The 27880-nt window shown below is 42.9% G+C and overlaps 2 protein-coding genes across 2 annotated transcripts; both read right to left on the bottom strand.

The window, feature by feature from the left end:
• Positions 1-4960: 4960 nt before the first annotated feature.
• Positions 4961-12971, bottom strand: LOC119821128 (zinc finger protein interacting with ribonucleoprotein K-like). Its single transcript, XM_038339994.2, is given in 5 exon segments — positions 4961-7319; positions 7321-8573; positions 9830-9956; positions 12226-12264; positions 12750-12971. Coding segments are annotated over 4 exon segments (1428 nt in total). The 5' UTR covers positions 12241-12264; positions 12750-12971; the 3' UTR covers positions 4961-7286.
• Positions 12972-15277: 2306 nt separating this feature from the next.
• On the bottom strand, positions 15278-22069 carry LOC119821127 (zinc finger protein 416-like). The gene is made up of 4 exons (XM_038339993.1): positions 21866-22069; positions 19037-19163; positions 15987-17285; positions 15278-15696 (listed from the first exon to the last, which is right to left on the bottom strand). Exons 1-4 carry the CDS (start codon positions 21932-21934, stop codon positions 15518-15520), a joined length of 1674 nt encoding a protein of 557 aa, XP_038195921.1. The 5' UTR covers positions 21935-22069; the 3' UTR covers positions 15278-15517.
• Positions 22070-27880: the final 5811 nt, after the last annotated feature.

The raw sequence follows: 27880 nt of genomic DNA, 5'->3' as shown, positions 1-27880 counted from the left end.
AGAGAGAGAGAGAGAGAGAGAGAGAGAGAGAGAGAGAGTCCTTTGGCATACCCTGGCCTCTTATTCAGGTATTTCCTTACATACCCTCCAATAAAAACTCCTCCCTTTGGGCAAGTCACTCTTATTGGCTATCAGACCAATGGCAGAATTCCTGCAACACTGGATGTTTTGTGTCAGTTTTTAGACTTTTGTTTGAATGGAGTATCCATTTCTTCTCTTGTGTCATTAATGCCTGAGATTCTTTATTTCATTTCTTGTGTTTTTTTGATAAAGCTTGCCTCTATGGTTCCTGTCGAGTTCCTAAATTTCTAATTTCTAGATTTCCCTCATTTTGGGTATTCTTTATTGATTCTATTTCCATTTTCATGTCTTGAATGGTTTTACTCATTTCCTTCCACTGTGTTTTCTTAGATTTCTTTACAGGGTTTAAACATATCATTTTCATGGACCTCTATCCTATTCATAAAGGCTGATTTAAGGTATTTTATTTGTGTTCCCATCATGTGGGAATATTCAGGGCCAGCTCAGGTAGGGCTACTGGACTCTAGTGGAGACATACTGTTCTTTCTGGATGTTGATTTGTGTTTTTATGCTGGCTTCTAGGCTTTTTGTTTTGTTTGAGAAAACTGTTATTCTAGTTGTGGTTATCTGGTGTTATCTTTGTTGGGTGGTGTATTCTCACTTGGTTTCTGTTTTCTCACTTGTTCCTAGGATACTGTGGTGATTGGGTATTACCTGTAGAAAAAAATCTGGGGTCCTGATAGGTGTGGACCTTGTGTGTACTTGGTAAAATATGTTTCTGGGTCTTGGGTTCTGCCCCTTAGGAATAGGGATTGACTTGGGGATCTGCTTAGTTAGTCCCTGGGGAATGGGGATAGACAGTGCAGAAAGGACATAGCAGAAGGTCTGTACAGAGCTGGGGATAGTACCAGGGCATTTGACATGGAGAACTGGAGAAAGAAATGAAGATCTGCACTTAGTCTACCTACTTCCCTGATTAGAGCGGCTTGTGTGTTCGCAGGAAGTGCCTGCTGGAGCTGGGGAGACAGACAAAACAATGCATGGAGGAAGGGTGGTTAGGAGGGAAAGATCTGTGGGATTGACCAGAGATGCAGTGGTGGTGGGGCAGCTGCTGCAGGTGTTCTGTTGCCTAGCCTAGCTAGAGATGATGGTGAAGGACTAGGCTTGGAGACATGGAGGGAAAGGTGAAGATCTGCAGTTAGCTTCCCTGCTTCCCTGGCAAGAGTGGCCTGTGTCTTCTCAGAGAGTGGCAGAATACATACGTGTGTGTGTGTGTGTGTGTGTGTGTGTGTGTGTGTGTATGTGTGTGTGTGTGTAAATTCAGTGATGAATTTATTCCATATTCATAGCAACAGCTCTGATTTCAATTTACATTCCTGCCTACAGTGCAGTCTGCTGCATGCATCCTTACCATTGTTCTTATCAATGATAGTCACTCTGATTGGGGTGAGATAGAATATCAATATTGTTTGCATTTACATTTCCTTTATAGCTAAGGGTGTTGACCATTTTCATATACTTATTCCCACTGCATTGGTTTTTTTTCTCATTTTTTTTATTAAAAATTTCCATCTCCTCCCCCTTCCCTCCATTCCCTTCCACCCATACTCCCACTCCCTCCCTCTCCAGGCCAAAGAGCCATCAGGATTCCCTTCACTATATTAAGTCAAAGGTCCTCCCAAGTCCCCCCAGGTCCAGGAAGGTGAGCAACCAAACTGACAAGGCTCACACAGAGCCCATCCATGCCATAGAGTCCAAGCCCATTGCCATTGTCCTTGGATTCTCAGTCATCCTCCACCATCAGCCACATTCAGAGAGTCCGGTTTGGTCGCATGTTCCATCAGTCCCATTCCAACTGGACTTGGTGGTCTCCCGTTAGTTCTGTCCCGCCGTCTCAGTGGGTGAACGCACCCCTCATGGTCCTGACTTTCTTTCTCATGTTCTCCCTCCTTCTGCTCCACATCAGGACCTTGGGAGCTCAGTCCGGTGCTCCAATGTGGGGCTCTGTCTCTATCTCCATCCATCGCCAGGTGAAGGTTCTATGGTGATATGCAAGATATTCATGAGTATGGCTATAGCATCTGGCCTTTTCCGGCTCCCTCTAATCAGCTGCCCAAGGAACTAGCTGGGGGCATCTCCCTGAAAACCCGGGAACCCCTCTAGAGTCAAGTCTCTTGACAACCCTCAGATGGCTCCCTTAATTAAGATATATGCTTCCCTGCTCCCATATCCACCCTTCCTATATCCCAAGCATCCCATTCCCCCAAGCTCTCCCCATCCTCCCCTTCACGCTTTTCTCTCCCCATCTCCCCTTGCCCCCATCCCACCCCACCCCCAAGTTCCCAATTTTTGCCCGGCAATCTTGTCTACTTCCAATATCCAGGAGGATAACTATGTTTTTCTTTGGGTTCACCTTCATATTATCTTCTCAAGGATCACGAATTAAAGGCTCGATGTCCTTTAATTATGGCTAGAAACCGATTATGAGTGAGTACATCCATGTTCATCTTTTTGGGTCTGGGTTACCTCACTTAGAATAGTGTTTTCTATTTCCATCCATTTGTATGCAAAATTCAAGATGTCATTACTTTTTATTGCTGAGTAGTATTCTAATATGTATATATTCCACACTTTCTTCATCCATTCTTCCACTGAAGGGCATCTAGGTTGTTTCCAGGTTCTGGCTATTACAAATAATGCTGCTATGAACATATTGATTTAATCAACCTTTTGTTAATATGTGATGGTCAATCTTAGTTACCTTAAGTGGACTGAAAGATGTCTAGAAAAATTGGTAAAGCACATTTTGGGATTTTTTTAAACATTTATTTCTTTTGTATGTATGCATGTATTGGTCATAGGACAATTTGAAGGAGTCAGTTTCCTTCTTCCACCATGTAGACCTCAGGGGCCAAACTCAGGTCAACATCAATTTGGTGGTAAGCAGGATTACACACTGAGACATCTCACTGGCCTTTCTGGAAAGATTTCTGGCAGTATTTCCAAGGATGATCAGCATCAGGTCAGGAAAGTAAAGGAGAAAGACGTCCCCCCTTCCCTGAACATTGATGGTACTGCATCATCAATATGGGACTGAACTAACAAAGCCCAGAAGGGGGAAGCTGCTATACAACTACCAAGCTTGATTGCTCTTGAATGGGAAATTTTTTGCTTCTGCCATGACTTGAAGTCACCAGACTGCAGTTCATTTAACATTCACTCATTTACTCATTCATTCAGGGTCTGATTAAAGCTAGCTTCAGACTCACAAAGATCCACCTGCCTCTGCCTCCCAAGTGCTGGGACTAAAGGCATGTGCACCATACCAGGCTTCAACTTTTAAATGGGAGACTCAAACTATAGTGATTATCTAGGGAGCTCCTAGGTCTTCAGCCTTGGACTAGGGTTGGAGCATTGGCCCTATTGTTCTGAGTGTCCAGCTTCTTAGAGACTGGGCAACAACTGGTTTTCTAGGCTTTCTAACCACAGTGGAACTATTCAGCCTTTGTTTAAATCAATTGAACCTTATTCTCCTTTTAACTGTATATCCATTGTCTATTGGTTCTATTCCCATGAAACTGTAATATATCAGGTCATAAGATAAGTTCAGTGGCATCAAGAAAAGGCAAAATAAAAACAAAGAAAAACAAAACCAAAACAAATCAGAAAGTAGAGATCTATCAAAATTCAGGACTGGGATGTAGCTTAGCTGGTGAGTATTTATCTAGCAGGCATGGAGCTCTGCATTTGTCCTCCAGCACCACATAAACTGGGCAGGGCGAACATTCGCATAATCCCAGCACTAGACAGGCAGAGGCAGGAGGAGAAGTCCAAGACCAGTCTCAGCTAATGAACTCAAGGGCAACCTAGACTACATAAGACTGTCACACAGAAAAAAACTACTTGGCATTATGTATATATCTATATATGCACAGTTAATTGCAACTCATTTGTAAGCATTCATAGGCTTTCCTCACATAATCCTTACTATTTGCAGAGATGAAAATATCCATTACAAGGGTTGAATATATCCTTATGCCCATTTTACATTTAGAGGGATAGATTAAAAAGGGTATTAGGAAACAATATAATTTAAAATATGTATATTACAACAGTGTTTACATACATAATTTTGTTAACATAATTACAACTCAATTAAATTATCTTTAAAAAACCAAGGGCAGCTCCCAAATCCAGCTGGAAAGGGACTGAACAAGCGTGTAATCAAACCGGACTCTCTGAATGTGGCTGATAATGGGGACAGACTGAGAAGCCAATGATAATGGCACTGGGACTTGTTTTTACTGCATATACTGGCTTTTTGGGATCCTAGTCTATTTGGATGCACACCTTCCTAGGCCTGGATGGAGGGGGGGAGGGCCTTGGACTTCCCACAGGGCAGGATTCCCTGCTCTCTCTTAAGGAGGGAGGAGGGGGAGTGAAGGAGAATGAGGGGAGTGGGTGGAGGGGAGGAGGTGGAATTTTTTGAATGGAAAAATAAAAAAAAACTGTTCAAAGCAAAAAAAAGCAAGAGCAGCAATCAAAAGTTGTCATTTCCTAGTGATTTACTTACATATTTATGTTCTTCAGGTAATCTGTGACTATTGCATCAATATGATGATAAAATAAACATGGTATTGCTATCTCTTCCCAAGTCAATAGTTGATATTATCACTGTGGCAGTTTGGAATTAGCCATGGTGGGGTTGCAATTAAATATTGAAACCAGTACTAGCGTGCTGTGAAATGGCTAGACTTAAGAGACAGGGAAAATATTACTAATGCAGACAACGTCTAAAGAATGCAGTGCCTGTGACTATTACACCGTGAATTAAAGAGGAAAAACTGCTAAAATAGTGTGTTTGTATTCAAAAACATTTTCCACCATTTACCAAGGACCAGTCTATCAACCACTGAAGAATGAATGAAGTCTTAATACATATTGTTAGTGTACATCTATTTATTAATGAAAAGGACAATAACACCAATTTCCACTCAAAAATACAAAAAACCAAAAAGTTTTAAAAACATACAAGTTGAAAAAAAACACATAACAACACTCAATATCATGAAACACCAAAAAAGCAAGTAAGACTATATTCTATGTTACTATACATCTATTTAAATGGATCAAATGGCTCAAAGCAAACACATTATCCATACCAAACACTAGCAAGAGTGTGGACAAGTGAGTTCAACAGCTGTCTAGATTAGTGATTCTTAAAACTGTGCATCATGCCCCTTTGGAGATGAACAACCCTTTCACAGGGTTGCCTAAGACCATCAGAAAACACATATTTATACTACAATTCATAACGGTAGCAAAATTACAGCTATGAAATCGCAACAAAAATAATTTTAAGGATGCGGGGGTCCCCACAACATGAGGAACTCTATTAAAGGGTTGCAGCATTAGGAAGGTTGAGAACCAACCATTGGTCTCTATCAATCTAGATTACTTTGACAATTTCTTAAAAATGGAAATATTTACAGATATTGAATTACTGGCTCAAGAGAAATAAACCATATGCAAAATGAGTAATATGCCTTTATTCATTGTGGTCTTATATGTAACAGCTCAAGAAAGGATTCAACTTAAGCATCTGTCAAGAGCTGAATGGATAAAAAACAGATCAATGGGTAGTGTTGTAATTATAAAAAATAAACAGCAGAGCAATAAAAAAGGCTAAGGTATTCAAGAAGCAGCAGTGATGGATCTCAAAATAATTATGTTTTGCCAAAAATATCTAGGAAAAAAAGCAACTTTTGTTTTCATTCACAAACTATACTCTTGTGAGTCAAATAGTGAACACTTAAAAGTCTGGGAAAAGGGGGAAGATTCTAACAGGTTATGAGGTAAATCACAGGCAAGGCCATCATCACACACGAGTACACGACTTGTCAAAGAATAAACCATAGAGATGACCGCTATTACATTAATAAACTTTACAAAAAGTGACTCAGAATACAGAACTCGGAACTCATACTTTCTGGAAACCAGGAGGGTTGGTAGCATCATTTTGATCCAACTCTGTTCTCATGCATGGGTAAGGGTAGCCCTTCATTAATGCCAGAGACAATGACAAGCAGTAATGGTGGCATACCACGTTGCAAACACAGCAGCTGGATTGTGATTACAATAGCTACATTCCTGGACTACAGGATCTCCATCTCATTTTCATATCTCTATAGCAACAGATTGGCGGTACATAATCAAGAAAGACCATACTATCCCACAAAACCTTAGTTGTTTTTTTTTTTTTTTTTTTTTTTTACAATGATCTCTACTATTGTACATAAACAGATTTCTAGGTCCTGTGAACACAGCAAAAGACAAAGACTGTACTTTTACAAGAGGCACATTCCATCTGGCTGGCTGAAGACTCTTCCATACCCATCGCTTGTATGTCAGTGATGGTTCCCATCTAGATATGATCATCTAATGTGTGACACCAGCCTATGGACTGATTGTTACTGGGGCACATTCTCTGCAGACCTTTACAAGCTGCCTCTCCTCTGTGTCATGGGCATTAAAAGGACATCTTCTGCGAAAAATAAAGCAAATTCATTCCATTCCCACAAGTTCAGGAGCTTGTGGCAACAGCAGACCTCGCCTCAGGATGACCACAGAAAGTTTCCAAGTCATAAACTACAGTAACGAAGTCCCTCCAGCTCCCGGGCAGTAATAAAAATTTGCTTTTCTCCTTTGCTGTCCCTGCAGAGGTACACTAAGTTGAGACATCCACACAAACTGTCCATCCTTTCCTAGAAAACTCAGTCTGTGTTTTCCAGCCTTCGCACTAGTAAACTGGACTCTACGAATAAAGGTAGCTTTCAGAATAAGGCATCTATGTAGAATCCAGAGCAACAGGAAGAAGGCAGTGACCAACTGGTAATCGGAAGGTTGCAAACATTCACCAACTGTCATGTGACACTGATTAAAAACTACTCCTTTGAAAAGAAGCAGATAAGCAAAATGTAGCCACCTTCAGCAGACAATAGGGTAGATTTCCTGGTAAAAGCTGAGTTGCAGCCATGCTTTAAACAGTTAAAAATCAGACTGGTTCAGGGCAAAGCAGGTCCCGAGTCTACCCATGCCTGAACTCCTGAGTAATCTCAAACCCCTGGGTGGGGGAAGAATGAAGATCAATCTCAGAAGATTCTCTAGTGTCATAATACTTAAAGAGGGCATTCCCTGTAAGTCTAAGGCTTTTCTCAAGTATGAACTTGGAGGAGCTAAATGATGTTCTGCCTTGGCATGAAGGCTTATCCACATTTGCTACTTTCATGAGGTTTCTTGCGCACTGTGACATTTTTGGTGATGAATGAGGCTAGAGCACTGGCTAAAAGAATTGCCACATGTGTCACATTCATAAGGCCTTTCTCCAGTGTGAACTACCTGATGCTGCATGAGACCAGACTTTTGGCTAAAAGACTTTCCACACTGGCCACACTCGTAGGGCCTTGCCCCTGTGTGAATTCTCCGGTGTTGAATAAGGATGGAGCTTTGACTGAAGGATTTCCCACATTCACTACACTTATAAGGCCTTTCTCCAGTGTGAACTCTCTGGTGTTTAATAAGGGTAGCTTTTTGGCTAAAGGATTTCCCACACTCGTTACATTCATAAGGCTTTGCTCCAGTGTGAATTCTCCGGTGTTGGTTAAGAATGGCACTTTGACTAAAGGAATTCCCACACTCAGTACACTTGTAAGGCCTTTCTCCAGTGTGAACTCTCTGGTGTTTAACAAGTGTAGCCTTTTGACTAAAGGATTTTCCACACTGGCTACACTCATAAGGTCTTGCTCCAGTATGAATTTTCTGGTGGTCAACAAGACTGGAGTTCTGTCTAAATAATTTTCCGCATTCACTGCACTCATAAGGCCTTTCTCCAGTGTGTATCCTACGGTGATCATTCAGGTGGGAGGTTTGGCTAAAGAGTTTCCCACAATCACTGCACTCCCAAGGCCTTTCTCCAGTGTGGACTCTCTGATGCTGGTCAAGCGAGTACTTGCCACGGAATGTTTTCCCACATTTGCTGCACTCATAAAGCTTTTTCCCATAAGAGGCTTTTGGCTGGTGAACGACTGCTTGCTTTTGACTGGAAGGCTTCCCACAGTCTCCTGACCTGTGACTTTTATGACTGTGAGTTTCTTTCCCACCCTCAGTGCTTTCGCTGGGCTTCTTACTGTTGGGAAAGACCTGGGACTTCAGAAGGCTCAGTATGTCTGGCAGGTCCTTCTCAATATCCCAACTGGGGAAGGACTTTGCTGACATATGGAACAGGCATCGTTTCAAGTATGAGGCCTTGCCAGCATTCGTCTTCAAGGGATTTTCTGTACTGGTATGCTTTTGGTGCCGATCACATTTTGAAGACACCTCTACACTATGTTTCTGCCCAGGTAGATCTGGCAGGTGCAAAATGTCTTGAAGAATCGGAACACACTTTTCACAGAGATGAGCTTTCGGTGCAGATGGAGCTGTCTCTGATCTCCAAGCCTGGGATGCTCGTGTAGAAACTCTTTGCTCTTCAGCTTCTGTTCTATGACCACAACCTGAAATAGAATACTGCTGAAAAGCACGTTGACTATGCTCGGAGGAGGAAGCCCATCATCCATAGATGCTACACAAAGCTTCTCCTGAGGGCAAGGGAACTATAGGGGTGGCTTAAGGGGGGAGTTGCATTGCCACATCAGTTCACTAAAGACAACAGAATTGGGAAGGCCTGAGTGAATGAAGGCCACCAAGATGGTATGAACCACAAGGAAAGATGTCTAAATCTTCTACCCATGGCCTTAAGCTACTATAACAGTTGCCAGACATTCATCATAGACTAGCCTCCAAAGCCCTAGGACTTCCTGCTCAGACTGCAGCAGGATGTCATCTGCTCGTGCTAAGTGTAAGCGCTGCAGAAGGCAGGCTGCTTGCAAGACTGGAGAACTCATGCCAATCGGAAATGAAGAGCATGAGCTCAGCTTTACATGGGAGATCATGGTAGAATCCGCAGAGGGATAGTCCAGTACACAGGAACAGGGCATGAATGGAGGCCACATGGTGCACCCAGGGGCCAGCGGTCATAGATAAAACAAGAAGTTAGAAAAAACTAAAACAACAAAAACCCACCATGCCTGGGGAAGAGACTATGAAAATGAGGCTTGGTGGTAGCACTTGCACCTAAACCATGGTGGATACAGGATATTTTTGCAGACAGCCTGGAAATGTACCTTCCTCTAGCTGTCACTTACCACACTCGGGCCTCCTAAGAAGGAAAACTCCATGTTGACTTTTCAAAAGAACATTCCTCCATGTGACCATATGAAACATGGTCCAGAGGAAAGAACAGACATAACAAGTGGCTATCAGTGATACAGTATCTCACAAGAGATCACCACAGATCTCAGGAAAGGAAACACTAGCTTTTGAATACTGAAAATGAAGGATCCATGGTCCCAGAGCGGCAGCCTGCCAAAGGCAGCCTGAGAAAAGCCAGTTGTTCAAGGGGAAGGACTTGTGATGCCAAATCTCAGGATTTTAGGCATAGCCAGAGGCAAGACAAGCACGATGACACCCATTAATTAGGATGACCACAGGATACTGGTCCCATAACTCAATAAGAAGCAGGTGTTAAGGTTATACAGGGAATGATCTACTGAGGATAGTAGGCATAGCTCAATGCTAACATACACAGCATATATACCCAGAATATGCAGTAATTAGCTGCTGTCCAGGTCTGGCTGTGGAAAGGATGAGTCTGTCTCTAGGGCAAGAGGACAGAGGGTCTCAGGATACTAGGGAAATGTAAAAGACTTACCCAGGGAGTTTATAAGTGCAAAGTTCTGCAACGTAACACTGAGATACAGGAGCCTCTGAGTCTTGTCAAGAAGTCTCCACTCTTCATGTGAGAAGCAAATGGCCACATCTTCAAAGCTCACACAGCCCTGCTAGAAGAGGGACTGATTATTCCACAGTCAACTTTACCCCCATGTGCCAAGAATACCCACTTATTTACCCATTCTCTGTTCCCCCTCCTCCCCACACTCCTACCTCAAAGCAACAGCAGATCCCAATGCCATCGGTAGCCATTACAGCCCGATAGTTCCAGCAGAAGACACAATGGTACCATCTAAACTAGCATGTAGGGCTATATTTGTTCTCGTCAAACTGTTTCTCAGGGGTCCTCCTGATGGTCCCTCTTAGATACAATCAGATGTAAATTCACCTTCGCCCTGATACCCTGACAATTGTCCGGACTGTCATAAGCAGTCCAGGATCCTGCTCCAAAGGCGATGTTCTTTGTTTCAATCAGCGCTACCTGGGACCGCTTGCAGTCTCACATACCACTGTCTTCTGCTTCTGCGGATCTTCACATCCCCTTGACAACCACAGCCTTAGTTTTGTTCTTAATCAGTTCTAATAAGTGATTCAAAATGTCAATGACTCTCTATTCCATATTCATTAAGTCACAGATGCAGATTTGTGTCCCTAAAATTACCTGTCTTCCTGAATGAAATTCCATAGACATAGAGGATCACAACAGAATCGCATTAAGCCTATAGGATGATGAATAGGCACTACTCGTGGTGCCTGGGTTTGGGTGCTCTAACAACATACTATCCACTGGGTGGCTTACTAAAACACAAATGTATTTCTCACTGATCTGAAGGCTTGATGTTTGATATCAAGGAACAGTTATTGGCAGTTTCTGGTGAAGGCTTTGTTCCACGGTTATAGACCACTGATATTTTCAAATGGTGGGAAAAAACATTAGCTAGTTTCCTGGCATGTTTTTATAAGGACACTCACTAATCCTACATAAAAGGCATCTATCCTCATGATCTAATTACCTCTCGAAGGCCACACAGATTAGGATTCAACAACTGAATTTTGAGGAAACAAAATCCTTCAGTCCTGGCTTCTGGCCATCTTCTACTTAGTGTTGCTGACACTGTGACTACCTTACTGCTTTATGCCTTAGAGACTTTGACCATACTCTTTATCTCCACTTCCCTCACAACTGTGTTTCTAATGTCTATCACTTCTACCTAGCTATCCGAGACTCATTCATAGCCCCACCTTTGCTGAGCTATCGTTACCAACTATGAGAAACAGAACCACTCCTAATTACAATAAACAACCACCTCTGTGGATAAATACTGACCAGTGCTTTTTTGGATGTATCCATCTTAAGCCACTTCCCAAATTCCAGACCTATAAGATCGCCCACCCACATGTTATCTTCCTTCATTGATCTTTGAAATAACTTAGAAGTAGCTAAAAGCAAATAATTAAACGATCCTCAATGAAAATGAACCCGAATCCCAGCTTTATATACCATTTGACAGAGTTTCCATCCTCCAGATCTTAAACTCCTAGAACAGCAGTTCTCAGCTTGTGGATTGCAATCCCTTTGGGGACCGAACAATCCTTTCACAGGGGTCTCCTAAGACCATCGGAAAACATAAAATTTCTAATTATGACTCATAGCAGTAGCAAAATTACAGTTACAAAGTAGCAATAAAACTAATTTTATGGTTGGTGTCACCACAACAGGAGGAACTGTATTAAAGGACCACAGCATTGGGAAGGCTGAGAACCACTGTCCTAGAGCCTGAACCAATATTTGACTATGGCCTTCCCTTCTTTAAAATCCGAGACCCTATGCAGCACTAATTTCAAAACTAATCTAGACCCCCTACCAGTTCCTCCACCTTCACCCTCGTCTGTTACTATTAACACTCACCTGGACTACTAGAGCAGCATCCTCCATGGGCATCTTATTGTCTCCCTCACAACAACCAGGTTTTCCATGCTACCGGAACATGGAGGCTGATGTGACTAACATTAGATCACCTCCCTCCCTGCCCCATCCCTGTTTCTAAATGTCCTCTTGCTCTCGTCACTCTAAAGCAGATATTGAAATTCATTCTATGTCTGAATCCTACCCTGCTGCTTTCATTCAGTTCCCACAGAAGAAAACACTTGGGGGCCTTTTTTTGGAGAGGGGGGGCATTGAGGATCTGTGAAGGATCTCCAAGCATTTACACATTCCAAAGCCTGGCTCAATCTCATTCTATTGTTTGTTACCATTGGGAAAAACTCCAAAGAACCCCCAACACTGAATCAGGACTCTGTGCTTGGGTTTGTTAAGGGTTCTTTGACCCAAGACATGGTCATGAGAAATGACAGTCTGAAACATACTCTCCTCACCTGCGTAAGGGCCATATCCAATTCTGCAGTAATGGATACCTGTGAGAAGAGAGATATCATGAACAATGGCAGGGATCCAAACCCTTAGGTCTTCCTATACACTCTCCCAACAAGGAACGAAATGACCTGGGGGATGTCTTCGTTACATCTGTTACCTGTGGGGCCCTAATGACTCAACCCGCACAGTGAGCAGCTTTTTGGAAAACCAAAAACCCACACTCAAGTCTGTGTGATTTTGTCTTTTCTCTGTACACGAATTCTTATGTCGTAGGGATAAGAATAAACCTCTTCATCTTACTATTACAGCTTAAATATTCCAGGCTTCAACATCTGCCCAAGAAATTCCACACCCTGGGGCCCTGGCTGTCACACACTCTGCCACGTCTCATCACAGTGGCCCGGCATATAAGAACCCCGAATCACGAACAGGGATTTAGGGAGAAGCGACTTAAGTGGATTCCCACACTCAGACTTTACAAGATAAGAGGTGAGAGCAAGGGAGCCTCAGATGTCTCAGCACTTACCTAAGCCCGGTGCGTGTGCGTGTGCGCTGCCATCCAACTAGGCGAGAACAGACCGCAGGGAGATGGGGACGGGGACCTGGGCAAAGCTGTCGCCGCCAACGCCCGGCGTGCGATGAATACTACCTCTAGAACCGCTCCTTCAGACTCTTCGTCCCCTATCTCTGGACAAAGGGGTCCTGCACACGGTCAGCTATAAAGGACCCAAAAACCGCTAAAATGAGCGCCACAGAGAGCAGCCGGAAGTCCCGCCCCATCCTACCAGTAAGAACCTGAAAATGGTACCATTCCAAATGCTCATTGGTTCAGTTTTCCTCTCCCTGTGACTAGCGCATTCTGGGTAACGTAGTTCCTCCGGTTATGCGTGTGAAAGCTGTGGACCCCCATCACCTGAAACAAAGGCTAAGCGGGATGCTGGGAAATGTCGGCATGGGCGGTAGCAAACAAGCCTTTTCCAGCTATTTGTTTTCTTCGTAGTCTTGGGGCACCCAAATATTTTCCAACCAGAGTGCCAACAGAATACCCCAAAAGACTGTAGTAAGTAAGCTACACTGGAGGGCAAAGGTCTGTGTTTGGCTGGAAGGACTTAGGACCTGAGGGAGCAGAAACTTCTTCACTTTGTGCCCAAATGCTGAACAGACATCCTCATGGAAGCCAATACCTAGCCTCCAGAACCGGCTGTGAGCCCTTAGCCTCCCAATCCACTGCTGGAGAATGTCTTGGGGGAGTCTCATCTATATCTTGAGGTGTGTTACACTAGGGCCCTCCCTTGGTATTCTAACCCCTCTCCCCCAATTTTTCATGATGCTTAAGTTGTCCTTTCTCTCTGTCCCCTCAGCGGATGCATGACAGATCACACATGGCTTCTTAAACTTCAAATATATATCCAGAAGCTAGAGAGTTAGCTGAATTTCCTGGATATCATGGGGCACATAGATGCATCTCTAGAAAAACAGGATGAGTGTGAGGCCCCCAAATTCATCACAACTCCCTCTTTTCTGAGGACAAAGACCTTTGCAAACAGACCCAGCCTGGCACCTGCAGAAGTGGTCATCTGTAGCCACCAACTTGGTCATAAACTAAAATGAGATGTAGCCACAGTCCACAACTCGTCAAAAGTCAAAGGTGAACAGAGTTTAAGCAATTCTGAAACTTTTAGTTTGGGAAAAATTGTTTTTCTGCATTTGTGTATTTAGCATTGATCAATCTCTGGACAAAATAAATAGCTGAAGTTGTCCCCTCAAGATGATGATGTACAGCATATGATTCCAATACCCCGTAGGCAAGAGAATCATTAGTTTTGGGCCAGCCTGGCTACATAGCAAAACCCTAAGTCAAACAAAGCAACAAAAGTAACAACAAATACCTACAGCAAAGGCAACTCAACAGGTTGAGTGTTGAAGGAACTATGGCCAGCTGGAGCATGGTGAGCTTGAAGAGCACGGCTCCAGCAGGCCTTGCTCCTCTCTCCCATTCCCTGTACCTTGCTAAAAGCCATTAGATTGCATTCTTAAAGCTTGCCCACAGGGTTTGTTCCTGTATTTGGTCACTTTCTCCTCTTGAGTCTGACCACCAAGGTTCAGCTATCAAAGTATATAAGTCACAAATATCCCTGACCCCTTTCCTTCTCCCTCTTCCTTCTGTCTCACATTTGTTTCCTATTCCCTTCCCTCTGTCCTTCTGGGGCAAATAAATTTCCTTTGTTTTGAGAACTTGGCCTTGAGGGTCCTGAGTTGATCTTTCCTTTCAAGTGTCCTTTCTGAGTGACTTGGTTGGTCTAAACTTTTCCCAGGCAGCTGGGCTGGATTCCGCTTCTTCTTGGCAGCTAGTTTGGTCTCAATCTTCTTTGCAGTCTGGCTTGTTTACACTTAGGAAAAATAAGCCTAGGGAATCTGCTCAGTTTCAAGGATTTTCTGAAGCTATTTTGACTTGTCTCAGCTTCCTTCCAGCATATGGATGGAATGTTTTAATCTGACAGTTAACAGTCACACAGCAAAGCTATATATGCATCCCTAAACAGTACAAGGAGGTTGTAGAAATAAATGAAGGCATGGTCACTAGACTTGTGAGGAAAGTTTGCAATAGTCAGACTTCACTTATTTTGCTATAAAGCTCTTCCATTTCCTGTTTATCACACCCAGTATTCTATTTCCAATTAGGGATCACATCTGGTTCTTACCAAGCCTGAATAAAACCATCATATGTGAATTTCTAGACAGGTCATGTGACTCCTTACACAGCAGGTAAAAACCTCCCCTTTACCATGTCACAGCTGAACAAATTCATGCTATCACTAGAAGGGCAGAAACAATAAACCCTTTTCAGTATGAACGCCACAAATTTAGGCCACAAAACTTTACATGCCTAGGTCTTAGACAGAGAACTAAATGACGGAAGAAATGAGAAATACTTTGACTCTGGTGTACCTACAAGACAAAATGAGATCTCTACAAAAGCTGTTGATCCATGCAGAGTTCAATTTTGTCTCCTCCCACCGAGAATTTTAAAAAGAATCCCAAAGACTCCAGGCAGACCCAAGAGTAAACATGTTTATTAATGTATAGACTAGAGAATGGTAGTCACAAGCTGGTAAATGGAGTGCTGGCAAAATTAACCACAGTGTCAGTATCAGACAACAATTTCTATGCAGGGAAGACAATGCTGGAAAACCCCAGCAGATTGAAGACTAGATCCCCCTGGTAAAAAATTATGACAGATGTATGTTTCATCCAGTCGGAAAAAAACAAAACAAAAGAAGAAACACCCTCCCCTTAAGGCTTTGCTCCCGATTTCCTCCAGTGAACTGGCAGATGTTCACCTTTCCTTTGCATGCTGAGGAGACCAATGCACAATGAGCAAGCTGAGAGAGGAAGATGGTTTCTACCAAAGAAAATTTTTGAAAATATAAGGTTCAACTTCAGGGAAGTAGTTCCATATTCTAAAGTTAACACTGAAAAAAAAAAAAAATACAAGAAACCAAAACGAGAACATTTGCTGCAGATTCATGTCTTCTTGAGCACAGTATAAACTTCCAAGAGCTAAAGGATATTAGACGTTGGGCTGAAACTACTTCTGCATGTTATTTTCATGAAGCCTCCCCATGGTGTGAGACTTTTCGGTGGAGTAAGAAGCTAGACTGTTGAGGAAAAGATTTCCCACATTTCCCACATTCGTATGGCCTTTCTCCTGTGTGAATTACGTGGTGTTGAAAGAGGTGACATTTTTGGACAAAAGACTTACCACACTGGCCACACTTAAAAGGCTTTAATCCAGTATGAAGTTTCTGGTGTTGCATAAGACCATTGCTCTCCTGAAAAAATTTCCCACATTCTTTGCACTCGAACGGTTTTTCCCCAGTGTGAGATCTCTGGTGTCGAACAAGCCTAGATTTGTAAATGAATGCTTTCCCACAATCACCACACACATGAGGCTTTTCTGCAGTATGAATTTTGTGGTGTTTGTTGGGGGTGTCTCTTTGGCTAAAGGATTTCCCATTCTCATCACACCCAGAAGGCCTTGCTCCAGTGTGAATCTTCCGGTGTTCAAGCAGATTACGGCTATGTGGGAAGAATTTCCCACATTCATCACATGCACAACGCTTTTCGGTTGCATGAGTTCTCCGGTGCCGAACAAGAGTGGATTTGCATCCGAAGGATTTACCACATTCATCACACTCATAAGGTCTTTCTCCAGTGTGGATTCTGCGGTGTTCAGTAAGGTTGGAAATTTGCCGGAAGGATTTTCCACACGCATCACACATATAAGGTTTTTCTCCCGTGTGGACTCTGTAGTGTTTAATGAGGGTATCTCTTTGGGTAAATGATTTTCCACATTCACCACATTCATAGGGCTTTTCACCTGTGTGGATTCTGAGGTGGTTATTTAGGTGGGAGGTCTGCCGAAAAGATTTTCCACATTCATTGCACTTGTAAGCCTTTTCTCTACCATGGACTCCTGAGGGATGAGGGAAAGAGGTTCTGCGGCGGTGGACCATCCCACATTTTGTAGACTCAGAAGGTCGTTTTCCAGCACTGGCTCTTGGGTGGTGATCCTGAGTGTGTTCACGGCTAGAGGCTTCTCTGTGTTCATTCCTCTTGGAACACCCTATTCTAGTTTGAAAGCCCTCTCTACATTCAGTGACTAGGTTCGCTTGCTCACAAATGGGCATGGTCTGTGGAGGGATAATGTCCAGTGCATCTGGGAAGTTCTTTTCAACTTCTGCAGAGGGAAAGGGCTTTTGTGACACATGAATTCTGTAGTTCTTCACCAGTGAGGCAATATATGAGTATCTTTTCAAGGTATTTTCTGAGTTGGGATGATTCTGGTCCTGGGGAAGGTTTAAACACATACTGATCAAATGTGATTTCTGCCTAAGTTGATTGACCAGGTTCAAAATGCCTTTCAAGACTGGCAAATATATGTCATGTGGGTGAGACTCCTGGTTAGCTGGACTTGCTTTTGGGGTCCTGATCAATGATAATCCTTTGACAGAAACTCGATCAAGAGGTAGCTTTCCATTCTCTATTCCTTGCCAGAAATCTGAAAACAGAGAAATTATTATGAAATAATTTTTTTATGGAGAAAGTATATTATTCATGTTTTAAAATATTTTCTGTAAAACTATCTGTATATTTTATTACTGTTTATTTTTCTCATAAGTTCTCATGTATCCCAAGCTCACCTCAAACACATCATGTACTTATGGATTACCTTGAATTTTTGATCCTCCAGTCTCAACAGGTGTGCACCACCTTGTCTTGTATATGGTATTAGTGATCAAATGCACAGCTTCATACATGCTAGGCAAGTATGCTTGTAAAGCTAGGCAAGTAGCCTTTAAAATTAACTACACCCATTGCCCAATAGGTAAAGTGAATTTATTTTTTTAATTCTTATTTTTTAGATTTTCATGGTGCCAGGAATGACCCCAGGGCACAATTTCTTAACCTGTGAGGTGTGACTACTTTGGGGATGGCATATGAGATATCCTGTGTATCAGATATTGACATTGTGATTCATAACAGCAGCAAAATCACAATTTTGAAGTAGCAATGAAATAATCTTATGGTTGGGGTGGTCACTACAACATGAGGAACTGTATTAAAGGGTCACAGTATCAGGAATGTAGAGAGCCACTGCCCTGAGGCTTTCCTTCAACAACTGAGGAATATATCTACGGCTCGATTTTTTAATATCTTTAAAAATGTGGATAGAAGCAAGGCATGAGGGCATGGTGTATTGATGTGAGGAAGAGAGAGTTTGATGTGGGTGAGGTGAGGAAGGGGCTGCCAAGGAGTGTTAGGTACCACAAAATATGGAAACCTCGTGAGACAAAGGACACAAGACTGAATTCTATCACAAACAGGAGAGGCAATGTATTCCTCAGTCAACAGCATTCAGTAAGACCTTATTGTTTGGGGACACTGGAAATCTGTACTGAAGGTTAAGGAGAAGCCAGATGTGTTTAAGGAATATTGAACCATCTAGGGACACTTCTCAGGGCATGTGTATGAGCACTGGGAAATGTCACAGAGGAGGCGGTACAGAGCAACAAGTAACAAGTCTCCTCTCACTGGGAAACTCATTAAGGGCAACTGTCCTCTGGGACTGCACTACTCTGTAAAGCATCCAGGGATAGCTCCATGTCCCTTGTCATGAATCTGCATGGCACCCACATGAAGCAAGTTCTAAGAGAAAAGTTCTGTAGTTCTTCACCAGTGAGGCAATATATGAGTATCTTTTCAAGGTATTTTCTGAGTTGGGATGATTCTGGTCCTGGGGAAGGTTTAAACACATACTGATCAAATGTGATTTCTGCCTAAGTTGATTGACCAGGTTCAAAATGCCTCCAAGACCGGCCCACGAGACTCAGCTTACTACATGCCCAGGATGTAACATTCTTGAAGGAGGATTCTGGCAGCACCTCATAGTCCTGTTTAATAAATATTGATCAGGACACTGCTTGTCATTTCTGACTCTGGCAGTCAAGAGGCGCTATCATTTAAGAAGAGGCGCAGAAATTGAGAAGCAAAGCCCCACATATCTTGGTTACAATAACCATAAAGGAAGTAGATAAACATGAGACTTATTTTACTGATACAGGGTACCTGATGCCCAGATTCTTCAGGCAATGTTTGGAACAGTGCACACAGCTAGTCCCTCCAAATATGAGAAGATAATAGAGAATTTAACAGAACCAAAAATCTTGCTCTGGAAATGGCAAAGCTATCTGTACTGGAAAAAAGATTGATACTGGTGAGTTCATGGATGGGCTGGGTATGGGGCCTTACCCAATGAAGTTACAAGTGCAAAGTTCTCTAGCATCACACGAAGGTACAGCTGCCTCTGAGCCTCATCGAGGAGCCTCCACTCTTCCTTGGAGAAGAGGATGGCCACATCTTCAAAAGTCACAAAGTCCTGCCACAATGAGAACAGACCTTTGCATTATCAGCTCTCTTAGAATCCCAAGTTATCATTTCCTCCCTACAAGCAATTCGGCCCCTTTCGTAATCCCAACCATAGAGGAAATAATTGGTGATACCAATGCCCATTCTCATGACGGTTCCACCCATCACTGTGTCCTCTGAAAGCACCGACTGTGGGAAAGACAACATGGGATGACATTTCAACTCTGGTCATGGTTTATATAGCCCACAGTCAATTTCCAAGGGTTTTCAAAGTTGTGCCTTTCTGACAAAAGAAGTTTGGAGCTTATCGACCCTTCTATAGTTCTCAAGGCTACTGCCATGGATCCACCCCCACCCCCATGTATCATTTCATTCTTTACCATTCTTCTCAAAAGTCCTCCTTCCCATTTCTACCTCCACCTCAATCCCTTTCCAGGGGCCTTTTTCTGTTCCTTTCCATCACTCAGAACATGACATCCAGCAAATCAGAACACAGACCCTTCAAATGCCTCTCCACCATCAGCTTGCTCATGGGTGAGTACCTTCTGTCTCTCTGGGGTACAGTCAAACAGCTCTACTGTGTCATGGCGTCACAGCCCCTCCCTCTCAAAGCTGCAAGATAAACTTATTAGCCAACTGAGAACTTGGCTCCTAGGTACTTAAATTGTGCGGAATTTCCTGCCAGCTCTTCAGAATTTGTAACTCAGAGATCCCCTGATTCCAGAGGATTTCTCTGCAGGCTTGTCCCCATAATGCTATGCAGGGTAGCTGGCACTTCTACTCCGTTACCTTGAACCATCTCTTCATAATGTCCTTCCCTATGTCTTAAAGGGAACCTCCTCTTTCCCTTAAAATCCCAACTAAAGCTGTCCTTATTGTGATCTACTGTCTCTTCTGATCTTCTCCCACCTCACAGCCCTACTATACACCCGGGGCCACAAGGTCCTCTCCCCAGGAATTCTGAAGGGTGACTGGTTTCAGCTTCATCTCCATAGACGTGCAATTCCTAACCTGCACTCTGTTACAGCACAAAGGGTCCTTGGCAACTTGATACAGTACAGAATCCCTGATGCTCCACACTGCCAGAGGCAGCCCTAGTTCGGCTCTCAAGTTCTCTGGGTTAGTCTATTTTCATTAACATAACAACACATATAAGGCAAGCTCCTTTATAAAGGAAAGAAGTATGTTTTGCGTGGTGGTTGTCTCTTTGGTGATAGCCTTCTTGCTGCAGGCAGGGTCCTGAGGCAGCACAGCAGCATATGGTGAGATAAGAAGTAATGAGACCATGCGTATGTGTGACCTCTTTTATAAGACAGCTGGATTCAGCCACGGGTGAGGAAAACCTACAGATCTCAAACACACATCACCTTCTTCAACTATATAGAAACTGATGTACCCTCTCTATATTCACTGCCTTTCTCTTCTCCTGACCCCATTCAGTGATCTGTCGCAATATCCTTCTACATTAAACCCTGTGACTCTTTCCAATTAATGCTTATGCTCCTAAAAGTGTGACCTACCTGAACCTCCTCAAAGACACTAAGGGTGACTACAGAATTCCACTAGATTCCTAATGCTGCAACCCTGTAACATAGTTCCTCATGTTGTGGTGATTCCCCAACCATAAAGGGATTTTCGTTTTTCATTACTAACTCATAACTGTAGTTTTGCCGCTGTTACAAATCGTAACCACATCTGTTTTCTTATGCTCTTAGGTGCCCTCTGCGAAAGGGGCGTCCCACCCTCCTCATGGGTTGCCAGCCACAGGTTGAGAAGCGCCGCTCTGGCACTCCACAAGACCAGCGACAGATGTGGGGAGAGTGATTCTCAGGCCAGATGAGGAAGTGACGATCCTCTTCCCCTGCCTTCTACAAACAGCATGCATGTCAACAGTCCCCTCGCACTACCACTGCCGTGGTGCTGCACTGTTTTGCTCATTCACTGCCATCATTAAGGGACCAAGAGATTTTGTAGGTCACCATATCAACTTCTGTTCCATAATAGCCAATAACCATAATACACCCAGAAGAAATTATCTAAGAGGTAACACTTCCACACCTCATTTGCTCTGGTTTCCAGCACATAATAACCAGTCCATATAGCTCCCCCGCTTCCATGTACTGTCTGTTCGGGTCTGCAGCAGGCCAAGTTTGGTCACGGATTCCAGAACACAATCCCTAGGACAAAGAATGGGACCAGCCCCAGTGAGGCTCTAGAATGGTCAGGCAAACATCTGAGAAAACGTAGGTGGTGAGAAGCCATTACCCATGGTCGGGGCTCCAAGTGCACATGCTCCTCATTCCTCTGCCTTCCCTGCTCAGCCCTTAAGCCAGGCGACCTGGGAAGAACTCTATGATGGACATCTCTCAGCCCTCAAATCCTCAATGTTCGTTCTTACTATGAAAATCTGCACACAGTTCAACTTTTGCTGGGCTTCACCTGACCCTTTTCCAAACGGTTCTATCTCCAGAAAGAAAGCATAGAAAACTTCAAATAAGCCGAAATCGGACTGTGTGCTGAGTTCAACATCAGCCACCAGCTTCTGGCTGTGATCGCACCCAGCTCAGCACGCTCCCACAGCCTGATTCTGGATTCGGAAATGGGAGCCCATCTGTAGGTATGGCACTGTTTTGAACACAGAGATTTCTACTCTGCTGATGGTCCTGCACTAAGCTTTAGGTTAAAGGGAAGCGCAAGCGACGCAGCACTCACATGAGGTGGGTCGCTAGGGGTGGCCACCGCCATCGGATTCCGCTGGTGCAGCGGGGACAGCGAAACCATCGCAGCTCCTCAGTCCAGCCAGAAGGAAGCGGGGACAACGCTCCGCTGGAACCCAAACCCGCACAGCTAGCCCGAGCAGTGTGGGAACATGAGGATGAACATGGCCTTCTGAACTACTGTTCCCGGAGTACTGCAGCAAGTTCCCAGGCGAAGGGATGGACGCAGAGACGTCGACCTAGGAGCCTTTTAATGGTCTTGGCGAACTGCATTCTGGGCAACGTAGTTTCCAGACCATCCAGGCTTGTGCTATTGATAACCAAGAGAACTCTTGCCAAAGTAACTCTCCAACCTCATAAGTGTTGAAAACAGGAAGTGTCTTTCCTCCCTCCTTCCTTCTTCCCTCTTTCTCTCCCTCTCTTTTTTCCTCCCTCCCTCTCTCCCTTCCTTTCTTCCTCTACCCATTTCTCCCTCCCTTATATTCATTCTTTCCCTCCTTACTTTCTTATTTAAATTAAGTTTCTTATGTAAAATTTTACATATTTATGGAATTCAGTGTGATATTTTAGCACATGTAGACACTTGTATTAGTCAGAATTTCTATTGTTGCGATAAAACACTATGACCAAAAGAAATAAATAAAATAATAGAAATCAACTTTGGGAGGAAAACATTTGTTGAATTTTACACTTTCATGTAGAAATCCAGCACTGAAAGAAGTGATAGCAGGAACTCAAGTCTGACAGGAACCTGGAGGCAGGAAATGGAGCAGGTGCCATGGAGGAGTGCAGCTTACTGCCTTGATCCCCATGACTTGCTCAACTTTCTTTCTTACTGCATCCAGGACCACATATACAGGAACGACACTGCCCACAGGAAGCTGGGTCCTCCATTATCAATAGTTAGTCACGAAAATGTGTCATAGCCTGTCTTACAGGCCAGTCTTATGCTGTGGAACAAACTTTGTACAATGTAAATATGTATGGCTCTCATTGATAATAAAAGGCGGATTGGCTGATGGCTAGGCATGGTTTTCAGAGCAGAGAGAATGCTGGGAATAAGAAGAGTGGAGTCGGAGGAGTCACCAGCCATACACAAAGAAAGCAGGACATGCAGAAGAGGTTAAAGCCATAAGCCTTGGTCAGAACATAGATTGATAGAAATGAATTAATTTAAGTTGTGAGAGCTAATTAGTAATAAGCCTGAGCTATCGGCTGAGCATTTCCAGTTAATAAGTCTCTGAGTGGTTATTTCAGAAGTGACAGGTGGAACAGAGATGATCAAGGTCCCAATGAAAAACTCTGCCTACACAGATATTTTTTAATTGAGATTCTGTCTTCCCAAATGATTCTAGATTCTGTCAAATTGACATGAAACTAGCCAGTACAACACCAATTTAAAGAAATCAGAATAATTAGTCTTTCCATTTCTTTATTATTTTATTTATCCATTTACTTTAGAGACTAGGTTTCACTTCTTGTATTCTGGACTCATACTTGCTATGTGACTGAGGATGACATTGATCCTCTTGCCTTTATGTCATGAGTGATGAGGTTATAATTTTGAGTCACCATGCCCAGTTTCTGCAATGGGATTGAACTCTGGGCTTTGAGCATAGTAGGAAAACGCTCTATCAACTGAGCCACATCTTCAGCCCTCATTTATTTAGTTTTCATAGAGAATTCTGTGTAATTTAGCCATAATATCCTTTTGTCCCCAGTCCCTTTCTGTTTCCTGCTAGTCTCCTTCACTCCCCTTCTGCTTTTGTGTATACAAGTATTTACATGTACACAAATGATAGCTGTACACATGTAGTAACTACCTTAGATATTTGTTTCTCATGACTTTCCTCTTTTAACAGGCTTGCACAACTATAGAAGTACTCATGGCTTTAATGGACGTGAATTGAAGGTTTGTCTATAGCCTTACTGGAACTGGTTCCGTTCTTTGATTTTGGCAGTACTTCCTGTACTGAGGTAGACTCTTTGCTTTTGAACACTAAAACTCTTAAATGCCATTTTTCACCAAGTTGGCTTCATCTGCACAGAGCTATGTGCATCTGTTTCATGTTCATCTGCTTCAAATGGACATATTTTCCCACAGAGCTTTCCACACACGATAAATTCCTCACACAAATGAGAGAACTGTAGCTTTTCCTAGCTGTTGGCTGGGGTCCCATCAGGCTATCACTTCAGTGGGTTCCATATGAGACACTGGTATAAAAGCCCAAGTTCTATAGTAGCTGTAATCACAACAGTCAAAGCATGGAGGCAAAGGGATTTCAAAATTCAAGTGGTATAGCAAGTTTGAGTCCAGCCTGGGATAAGTGAATCCTAGTTTCCTTAGTAAATGGATAGATAGATAGATAGATAGATAGATAGATAGATAGATAGATAGATAGAGATATATAAAGAAATAGGAAGCCTAATTACTCTGATTTCTTAAAATCGGTACAGTATTGTACTGGTTATTTCCTTGTCAATTTGACACAAGCTAGAGTCATTTGGGAAGAGGCAACATCATTTGCAAAACTACCTGCATAATATTGGCCTGCATAAGACCTTGGGAGTGGAAGGCACACACAGTCACTCCTCAAGGTAGGATGGAAATGCCACCATGAACAGTGTGGTGGATTGTCATTTGAGACACAGTCGCCATCTGAGAGAGGACAAAATTACTACTCTTAAGTCCTAATGGTCACCAGTCCCTCCAGGAATCAAGGACTCTTGCTCAGGAAATCCTCGAAACACCTGCCTATGAGAATCTGGATAGAGAAATATCCTGAAGGTCACTCTGGAGTTAAGGAGACTGCCTGCTACTGGTCAATTGCCTGGAATCCCTTTGTTCTACTGAAAAGGAATCATGGGTAGACTGAGGGAGTCTGAAAGCACTAGTCTTCAACAACATTTAAATATTCATTTTCCTTTAATTTTTATTTACCTGTTTATCAAAAGACCTGGATTGCATGAAGGAGGCAGTGTGAGCCAACATACTTCAGAGATCTCATGGCAAACATCAGAGAAATGCCACTTAGAAGTCCTTCTGGTCACTCAGTTAAAATGGAAGAGAACTTTGTTTCCAGCCTCATCTTGGGCATAGATCAATCCAAAGGCTCCTAGTTTCTGAGGGACTCTTCTAGGAAATACTACAAAGGAATTGGCTAAAGCCATCTAGTTGAGAACCAGGTCTGTGGGTCTCACATTTTGTTCAGTAAGCAAAGTGAAGTTATGCAGTCCAAGGACACAGAAGTTTTCGGGGATTCCCACTCCCATCTCTGTAAGGAAGATAATTCTTATATTCTACTTGGCAAGAATCATCACTTCAGTATGCTTCATGTAATGGTTTTGATTTTTGCTAAAAAAAAAAATATTTGATAGGCCAGGAATCTCTGATCCGGTGCAGTGGAGTTCCATCTGGACTGGTGAATATGTGCGACCCTGGGGCAACCTGCCCTGGAAGAAAGCACAGACTCCCTCCCCCAGCTCCTGCTGCAGGCTTGTCTTTGTTTCTCAAGTCCCTGCCTCTCCCAAGCCTTCCCTAGTGTATTCAAGTGTCCTGCTCCTGTACTAAAGCCATCCACCCAAAGGGGTCAGACTCTGGCCTCCAGGCAGGTCTGAGGATTCCTGCAAGGGAGTGTGGGCTCCGTCAGATTGTGCCCCAAGGAATAGCTCCTGCTCTGGCACTGAGGATATCCAACCAGATTCAGTCACAGCAAAGATTGGTCTAAGACACCAAGCACCTCCCGGCTCCATTTGAAGGAAGAGATGGGCAGGCGCCAATGCAAGAACTCCTCCAACAACATGAAAGGCAACATGACATCACCAGAATCCAGACATCCCGAAACAACAAGAATTGAACACCCTACTCCAGAAGATATAGAAGACACCGACCTTAAACAGTACTTTATGAAAATAATAGAGGACCCTAAACAGGAGGTAAAAAACTGCCACAAAGAAATGGAGATGACAAACAAAAAGGAAGACGAAATAAATAAATCTCTCAAAGATACCCAAGAAAAACAAGAAAAAGCAATCAAACAGGTAAGGGAAATAGTACAAGACCTGATAAATGAAATGGAGGTAATGAAGAAAACACACTCTGAGGGAAGACTGGAAATGGAAATTCTGAGTAAACGAACAGAAACTTCAGAGACAAGTATTTCCAACCGAATACAAGAGATGGAAGAAAGAATCTCAGACTCTGAAGATACTATAGAGGAAATAAATTGACAGATTAAAGAACAAAACAAATCTAACAAATTCTTAACACAAAACATCCAGGGAATCTGGGACACCATGAAAAGACCAAACCTAAGAATAATTGGGGTAAAAGAAGGAGAAGAATTACAACTCAAAGGCCCAGAAAACATATTCAACAAAATTATAGAAGAAAACTTCCCCAACCTAAAGAAGGATGTTCCTATGAAAGTACAAGAAGCCTACAGAACACCAAATAGACTGGATCAAAAGAAAGCATCCCCACGCCATATAATAACCAAAACATAAAACATACAGAATAAAGAACAGATATTAAGAGCTGCAAAGGAAAAAGGTCAAGTAACATATAAAGGGAAACCTATCAGAATTACACCTGATTTCTCAATGGAAACCATGAAAGCCAGAAGAGCTTGGATAGATGTGCTACAGACACTAAGGGAACATGGATGCAAGCCTAGACTACTATACCTAGCAAAGCTTGCATTCACCATCGATGGAGAAAACAAGATATTCCAGGACAAAAACAGATTTAAACACTACGTAGCTACAAATCCAGCCTTGCAGAAAGTAATAGGAGGAAAATCACTAACCAAGGAGTCCAACAATGCCCACAATAACTCAGACATCTAGCGACCTTTCACGAGCACAACTCAAAGAATGGTAACACACAAACTCTACTTCCAGAAAAAAAATGACCGGAGTTAACAACCACTGGTCATTAATATCACTTAATATCAATGGACTCAATTCACCTATAAAAAGGCACAGGCTAAGAGACTGGATACGAAAACAGGATCCAACATTTTGCTGTTTACAAGAAACACACCTCAACCACAAAGACAGATACCTACTCAGAGTAAAGGGTTGGGAAAAGGTTTATCAAGCAAATGGCCCTAAGAAACAAGCGGGTGTGGCCATACTAATTTCCAACAAAGTTGACTTCAAACTAAAATCAATCAGAAGAGATGGAAAGGGACACTTTATACTCATAACAGGAAAAATCCATCAGAATGAAGTCTCAGTCCTGAATATCTATGCCCCTAATATAAAAGCTCCCACTTATGTAAAAGAAACACTTCTAGAACTCAAGGCAGCCATCAAACCACACACACTAATAGTTGGAGACTTCAACACTCCTCTCTCACCAATGGGCAGGTCAATCAGACAGAAACCTAACAGAGCATTGAAAGACTTAATGGAGGTAATGAACCAAATGGACTTAACATTCCACCCAAATAGGAAAGAATATACCTTCTTCTCTGCGGCTCATGGAACCTTTTCGAAAATTGACCATATACTTGGTAACAAAGCATACTTCCACAGTTACAAAAAAATATTAGTAACCACCTGTGTCTTATCGGATCACCATGGATTAAAATTAGAATTCAACAACAATGCTACCCCCAGAAAGCCCACAAACTCATGGAAACTGAACAGTCAACTACTGACCCACACCTGGGTCAAGGAAGAAATAAAGAAAGAAATTAAAGTCTTTCTTGAATTTAATGAAAACAAAGACACAACATACTCAAACCTATGGGACACAATGAAAGCAGTGCTAAGAGGAAAGTTCATAGCACGAAGTGCCCACTTAAAGAAAACGGAGAAAGCACTCATTGGTGACTTAACAGCACACCTGAAAGCTCTGGAAACAAAAGAAGCAGACTCACCTAGGAGAAGTAGAAGACTGGAAATAATCAAACTGAGGGCAGAAATCAACAAAATAGAAACACAGAAAACAATCCAAAGAATCAATGAAACAAGAAGCTGGTTCTTGGAGAAAATCAACAAG

This window comes from Arvicola amphibius, chromosome 8, assembly GCF_903992535.2.
Source record: "Arvicola amphibius chromosome 8, mArvAmp1.2, whole genome shotgun sequence".
Classification (NCBI taxonomy): Eukaryota; Metazoa; Chordata; class Mammalia; order Rodentia; family Cricetidae; genus Arvicola; species Arvicola amphibius.
The sequence above is the reverse complement of the archived record's forward strand: the minus strand, read 5'-3'. Positions and strand labels throughout refer to the sequence as shown.